Source organism: Vanessa atalanta, chromosome 4 (assembly GCF_905147765.1).
Source record: "Vanessa atalanta chromosome 4, ilVanAtal1.2, whole genome shotgun sequence".
In the NCBI taxonomy this organism is placed as follows: Eukaryota; Metazoa; Arthropoda; class Insecta; order Lepidoptera; family Nymphalidae; genus Vanessa; species Vanessa atalanta.
This window is the reverse complement of record NC_061874.1, coordinates 11583790-11591955: the sequence shown is the minus strand read 5'-3', so window position 1 is coordinate 11591955 and position 8166 is coordinate 11583790. Positions and strand designations below refer to the sequence as shown.

Below are 8166 nucleotides of genomic sequence, written 5' to 3'. Positions count from 1 at the left end.
CTATGTTGAACCTGATTTTTTGATAACTTTAGTAAATTTGATTTATTTATATTTTTTATTCTCATTGGTTTGACTATGTTGGCAAAGTTACATTTTTTTAAATAAATATAAATAGCAACCGGCTCCAGTTGGTTGGAATCTCCTAAGCGCCGTTTTATCTTAAAGATCCCGTTAAAACTAAATATATTACCCTAAAAAGCTCAATTATATTTAAAACCGTTTAACAAGAAGGCCTATATAAAGCAATTTAACTCAGATCTACTCCTGTCAGCGAATTTATACTTTTTAATCTACAAATTGAAGCTAACTACAAAACTAGAAGTTATCATGTGATTGCAATAGATTTTTTTCCGTACTGATTATGTGTATTTATGTATGATGTGTTAATAGGGATAAAATATATGTATATTTAATAAAGCAGATATATTTCATAATTAAACATATCGAATTAAAAATATGTATAAAAAACTGTTTAGTCTATTAATTTTATAATGACATATGTGGAATAAGCCATTATGGTCATCAGCAAAGAGTATATAAATTTTCTACTGAAGATCTACTTTTTGATATTCGTAGTTATTTATTTAAATTTTAAGTAACGACGTGTAGCAACTTCTTTTTTCTTTACCGTCCAGGTTTTTTTTTTTGTTTCCATAGTCGTGATGAACCCCAATTCTCCATAAACTATTTGTTTTTGTGTACTTTGATATAAAACTAATACTTAAAAAAAAACCTAAATGATTTTTCATAATAAATGTGCAAATAGTTGTTTTTTGTTTTATTTTAGTAGTATTCTATAAAAGGATGAGAAAAAGTTAATAATAAAAAGGTCTACACAATTTCAGACAGTGGAAGTTAGCACTCGAATTTGACATGGATCCAGAGAAAATACAATTGTTGTCAAATGTCTTCAGAATTCTATTGGTTAACGAATAGGTTTGTTATCAAAAGGCTTAAATTTCACAAGCGATTTTAGACCTAAGTGCTGTAAAGAATTATTGAAAAAGGTGAGTAACAGTCTGAGAAAGCTCGGAGCTTATTCTTAACTATGCCGGCGGTAAAATGTAAAGGTTTTCAGGCGATACAATAATAATTTTTCACTAGACTTTTAAACGTGTGCAGAGACTTGATTGGGATCGAATTTCATGCTTATATTGTTGTGACAAAACTGTGCCTATCAGTTACTAAAAACAAAAAAGACAACAAAAGTTTAGTCTCTTTAATAAAATCTATTGAAAAAACACACTACAGAAACGTTACTAATATTTAACAAATTGTTAAAAAATGCATGTTTTCAACTATTTCTACATTTTAGTGTAAAATGAACCCATAAAAAGGAGTTTCAAGTTATTTCTGTACTTTATATACATATATATTACACTACATAAACGAACAAATTGCCTTCTTTAGAATGTATTAATAAAAAAAAAAATATTATATTAATATTTATATTATTTACGAGAACAGGAATGAAAATCAGGCTAAACGCACAATATTAAACGCATATGTAATTAGAATGTGTTTGTAGGTCTTTGATTACGGTTTTTTTTTTTTTATATAAATTATGTTTAATTTTTTTTTATCAATGTTGGAACGCAACGCGACAATATTTAAAATATCAAAAAAATTAGTGTCTTTAATTTATTGTATTCATTTATAAATTCGTATTTACAACCCGTTTCCTTAAAAATTAGAGTTTTTTTTTGTATAGAAATTGTGTGTATTATACAGTAGTTGGAAAGAGATAGAAAATACAAGTCTTAACGGCAAAATTCGATACTAAAAATACTCAAAAATCGTAAACACCGTAAAAATAACGGTTACTATGAGTGACAATCGCTTTTAAATTTTATGCAAATTTTGTTATCTTTTATATACATATTAACTGCGTGTATATCCAATATTATCCAATATATTATAATTGTAGTAATATTTTTTATTTTGAAATAAGGATATTATAAAAAGTCCATAATTTTACATAAATAAATTTAAATTCAAAGTCCATCGCCGACGTAGATGATGAGTTCGTCACGATGAATACTCTTCAAGGCCTACGAAGTTAGTCGTAACTGTTTAGTGCTGTTTTACAAACATTTTTCAGTTTCCTCAATGAGGAAAAGTACGCTCTAGTTTTGCTCTCGGCGCACATGTTCACAAGAAGCTTGTGAATCATAGGGAACATTACAGTTTTAGGGAACGTTACAGTTGTCAACAGCTCAGCTTTAGTGAGAGTGGCTTAGTGGCCATTGCTCAGTAATTATTTTTGACCACTTCGCTTGTCACACTGTAAGCTCCACTTCAAAATTTAGGGTTATAAAAGTAGACTTCTTTAGAAGTTTCTATAGAAGTAGAGTCTTTATCCTTATGCTCAATGTTTTCAAAGCATGCACGCAAAATATTTTAATCAAAACGCAGTTTCGCACATTGCTATTAATATCTTGTGTCAAGAATCTGGCATAAGACGTGAATGATTCTGTGAGTGCAGTAGTGAAAAAACCCCGACAGAAGTTAATTTACCTAAACCCTTAAATAGGATCCGCATTTTGCAAATTAGGTGAATGAGCATTATAATGCATGTAAAGTGCTCGTGGAAATTTTCTTCTTATTACAGTTTGAGCACCATTGAAACTTCCACTCATCGCTGATGTACCCTATTGATTTTCAACAGATTACCTAATGATGCCTTCCTCAGAATTATCAGAAATAAGGAAAAAATTTAGAAAGTTCTAAAGTAAAACGTAAAGTAAATTGCAATGTTCACTGCTAGTGTCTATTGTTTCGACAGTACCTACTGAAAAAACTGACTTTCCCCAAAACTGAACTGAACTGGAGATATCCTCCCAGATATTTCTAATTTCATTTTGCACAGAGGCTCTGGTGTATTGAATATTTTTGCTGCGACTTCAGTGCTTCCTATCCTGCGTCAACTCTAAATCACAAAAGGGCGTTATTCACCTGTTTTCTTTATCCAAAAAATGGGTGTTTGAACACCCTAAAACCGACGCCTACAGCTATCATACGTCGGCAATATTCATTTTTGGTACAATCATTGTTGTTCTAAAAATATAATTATAATAATAATTTGAAAACAAAATATCGTGATGAACGTTACGAAATGATATTTTTTTTACTAAGTAATTATTACATCTTTCATTTTTCATTAGTAAACTAAATTATGGTCAACATCCGAAAGGAATAAATTATTTCTGATTTATATGAACCTTGAGTATTAGCAGTCTTGATATTTCGTATTAAGAAGATTACCTGCCGACTTAAACCGTTGTGAAAACGCGGCGAAAAGGCGACTTTTTTCGCATACACGAAGGTAGATATAAGGATTTTTGTACAAAAAAAAAATAGGTATACTTAATTAAATTAACCGCACAATTACGAATTAGCGATTTCTGGGAAAACATGGCTGATTTTTGACATGTTCATTTGTCAATAAAACGTTAGAAGAAAATATATGTGTCAGTTGAAATTATAGATGTATAACAATCTTTTCAGGGTTCATTTGATTGTGCACAATGGTAAATAAATAAATCGATCACAAACAATAGCATATCCATTAAAGTGTACCACAAGGGTCTAAACTAGGACCTTAATTTTATTACATTTTAATGATTGATCAAATTGATTGATGACAAAATTTACTGTAATCTATGAGCTCATCGAAAATCTAGTTTTACATGATTTCTTGTAGAGTAGCTTTGCTGATGAGGTAAATGTATTATTACTACTATAAAGTATTGTTTAACTACTAATTATTGCTACAGAGACCTCCAGTATACAACGTAGCCTTCTGTCATACTGTAAAATATATGAGATGAAAACTAACCAAAGCCAGTGCAATTTATTTTATGTCAACAGACAGACAATTACTGTACCGAGGCGGCTTATACGCTCTTATGGATTTTAATTCTGTTTTTGCTCTCAAATACTAGAAAAAACATATTCGTCTAGATGTTAAAATTTAATTAGATCCTGCTTATAATTTTCTTTTTTGTGTATCAGAACGAATTACTCATGTAGTTATGTCAGGCGTCATGTTATGGATACATACATGTCGTACATACATACAACTTGATCTTACTATTAATGCACTCATATTATGTATAATATTTATATCTTCCGATATCAACGACCGGATTCAGTAATTAATGTTCCAAATAGCCGCTATTTTGTCCAAAATACATTTATATAATATTTAAAGCGTTATGATACACCATAAAATTTTATGTAAGTACCAGTTACATATCATCTTTGCGTATTATCAGAAATATAAACTAAAGTGCCATACTTGAGTAATGACTTAAGTACATACAATGTCAACAACAAAATTGTAACATTTTAAATCGATTTTCCTGCTATGGCACCACTTTTACACTTCGTAACAAGTGGCAAGTCAACATCGATCATGAGTCAAGTATGCAACAATTTTAACAAACGTTAGATATATTTCTGTCCTCACCATTGTTATAAATATCAAGCTTTAATAAATGTAGACATATTATTTCAAACAATTGCATATACTTAATAAAAATTTAAATCTACTGAAATACAATCTACACCACTGCCTCTAACAGAACGAAATTTTGCAAAGGAATTCGTCATCTTAAACGTGAGTATTAAAAAAGGGTTAGGACATTTCTAATGTTAAGCATGTAGGGTTTACATTATAATTACATACGACCGTCGACGTCCAGAGATGCGCTCCGGCCTCCTAGTAAGTAAAACTAAATACATACTGCATTAAGCATTCCGTGTATATCACGCGAGAACGGGCAAACGTATATGGCGCTCACCCGTCGCGCTCTTACAAATCATACGAAATTACGATACGATACTGAGTCTTCGTCATTGGTTGAAAAACCTAATATTTCTGAAATATTTTCAACTTTAATGTAAAACTTTTAATTGCCTGAATATTTAATTTTTAATAGTATTAGTTTTTAGTAGTAGAAATGTAAGCGTTTTCTTTGGACGAACAAATTGTAAATATACACTGTAATTATATTATTGGTTAATTCAATTTTAATTTTTTTCGTATGCGGAAATATAACATTCTCTGCATATGAATTGTACATGCTTGAGTTTCGACTCAACGGTTACTTGGCAAAGTTTTGGTTTCATATACACAAGAGTGATTATCGTATCATACAAAAAAGTTAAAATATGATTTGAATGATTTTAATATTTTAATCTTATTGGCCATCTTAATTGATAAATACGTTTGTGTAAAAGGCCCTTCAATCTTATTATTCATTGATTGACTTGGTCATTCCGGAAGTTACAGGACATTTAATTTTAATGCTTGGGAAGGGCATGAAATTATAAAAGGGGAATGACAATAAAAATGTTTCTTGATTGCTTAATCATCCGGCTACGAATAAAAAAAAGTAACAAGAAAGTCGTAAAGTCATTACGGCTTGTTGCTGCCACACCAGATTTTGAAGGAACCGCACCATTTTTAAAATTATACCAGAATCAATTTTTTATAGAAAATCTTATGCAATTACTGTTGATGTTATACTTAGGTACATTTTAAAATAAGACAGTATATTTGACTTATTTTCGTGTATTTTTTTTATACGAATTAATAAGTCACTTACTTAAGATAGTTTTTAAGTTATTGACTTAATTCTTACTAATTATCAGTTCAAAGGTATAAACAAGTATGTACCTACTTACTTACACTATTTTTGAAGAAGGAAGGTTCGATCAACGGTCGATCTTGTTGATAAAATTAATATAACAGCTGTAGTTGCCGACGCTAAAACTTATGGACCACTATGACCATATTATGATACCAGTTGTCGCACGCGGAATCGCTTAGAGTTTTAAGGGTTGATCCTCAGGTGCTAGGCATGAAAAGCATATAGTACTCCTTTTGGGTTCAAGCCAATTTAGTTCAGTAGCTTGACCATGAAAGAATAACAAACAGACAGTCAGACATAATAAATTTCGCATTTATAATATTAGTGTAGATTAAAATATTATAAAAAAATTCTCGATTTAAATCTAAGCAAGTATAGTGCCGTTTCATAAAATCGCGTTATAGTCTAAAATGGCACGATCGAGTCTTTAGGCCTTATTTTAAAAAACCTGTCTTACCAACGAGTAACAACGCATCGGACGTTCTTTCCTGTTGTAATTAAATCGAATAGAATAAAATGATACGAAGTTGACTCGTCAGAAGGCCCCAAATTGCCGAATAAAATTATAGTGTCTGTCAATTTTATTGACCTTGACAACCGATTCGGATAGCTCAAGGTCGAATACGAGATTAAAGCTGACTCAGGAATAAAAAAATATTGAATATATCCCTACTTAGTAGTTACCTAAGTACTACTTATAAGTAAACAAAATTCTAATTCTGTTTCTTTTTTGAATATTTGTGTCTTTGAAATATCTATTGTATTTAAATATTTTATTTAAAGTTTTTAAAAGTAAAGCCTTCTGATTTTTTCCTGTAGGAGTTTTGACGTAAAAATTCCAGAATTATGCTATGATTATTGATAATTAGCTTAATAGCGCGATTGTTGTATAGCATTGCACCGAGTATATTATTTGATAAATAAATGAATACGATGATAACGAAACGAGAGAGGGGGAAGGCACTTGTCTCATTCAACTTCAATCGACCTCGAGCTCAAGGCGCTTGAGACGCAGTCGGCAGTACCGTTGTAAATCAGCACGACACGAACTGTTTAACTACGCAAAAAAAAATGTCCGAATTGAAGCGATTCACGCGAAAGGAAATCCTAAGCCGAAACACGAAGCAGGATGCAGTGTTTGTCATAGATAACGAAGTGTATGATGTCACACCATTTTTAGACGACCATCCCGGAGGACATGAGGTATTATTAAATGTAGCCGGCAAAGACGCCAGTGAGGATTTCGATGATGTAGGTCACAGTAGTGATGCTAAAGATATGATGAAGAAATATAAAATCGGTGAACTCGTCGACGAAGACAAAGTCGAATTAAAAAGACGTCAATACAACTGGGAAGATCATAGTAAAGAAGATTCCAATGTCAGTTTCTTAAGCTCGTGGAAGTTCCCCGTAGTTCTCGGTCTGGTAATGACTGTGCTTTACACGTATCTGTTCGGTTAACAAACATTACACAACACAATAACAAGTTATCGACATTATCTCAGTGATCATCGAGAACTTTCCAAGCTGAACAAATTAAAGGCTCGTTACTAAAATAAAGACTTGTAGTGCGTGTTAATTTTGTATGTTAAGAGAATCGGGTTTAAGGCAAATTAGTTTTTTAGTCAACCGTGGTACATAAAAAAGGGCGTTGAGTAATATATTTATATTTGTTGATTCTATTGTATCCACTTTTTTAAGCATTCTTTAATAGGTATGTAATCTATTATAAATATATATTATGTCATATGATATAACTTATATATAGTTTTTAATCGATATTGGATGACAAGGTGACATGTCTGTTGGACTTTGCACTATCAGTAATGTAATATACAGATGTTTAATATTGTATAATTCATAATAATTTCAAATTACATATAAAATACAAATATTTATTATACTAAATATTGTTTAAAATTTTATATTTTTTAATACATTTTTTATTGCACACTTTATATTTGCTTTTGAATTTGTATTGACTTTGTTGTCTTCACTTCAAAAAATATATTTCAATAATGGGTTTAAAATTATACTGGTATTTAAATTAAACTAATAAATAAATAACTATTGTAATTTAAATATTTACACCTGTTCAATTAATTCGTATTCAATGCTTATAAAATATACTGCATGGACTTGTTTATTTTAATAAGTAAGTGCCTACTTGTCAATTTTAACGGTAAATAATTGTGCTTGTTATTGTTAGGAATATATAATATTGAAAAAAATTAAAATTGTCCTAAGATGCTTCTATTTCCCACACTTATCCATCCGTAGGAGTAGAATATTTAAATAAATATATCGATTTCTTTATTGAATATATTAAATAATCGTTAAAATTGATTCATATAAACACTGACAAAAATCAGCTCTTTTTAAAAATCTGCATATGTGTAATAAAGGTGATGTCAGCTATAATTACACATTTTCATTGTCATTGTCTTTGTCGAAGAGTTTAGTGCCTTTATTTTTTTTCTGTTTGATAACTGTTTGACTAAAAACTTGA

General features: G+C 30.3%; 1 protein-coding gene across 1 annotated transcript; it reads left to right on the top strand.

Annotated features, from left to right (window-relative positions):
- The first annotated feature begins 6615 nt into the window (after positions 1-6615).
- LOC125078017 (cytochrome b5-like) lies at positions 6616-7615 on the top strand. The gene has a single exon (XM_047690163.1). The coding sequence runs from the start codon at positions 6729-6731 to the stop codon at positions 7116-7118; it is 390 nt and encodes a 129-aa protein (XP_047546119.1). The 5' UTR covers positions 6616-6728; the 3' UTR covers positions 7119-7615.
- The last annotated feature ends 551 nt before the right edge of the window (positions 7616-8166 follow it).

What these genes read in the sequence shown, in the direction of transcription:
- LOC125078017 (XM_047690163.1), top strand. Translation starts at nt 6,729, where the DNA reads ATGTCCGAATTGAAGCGATTCACGCGAAAGGAAATCCTAAGCCGAAAC.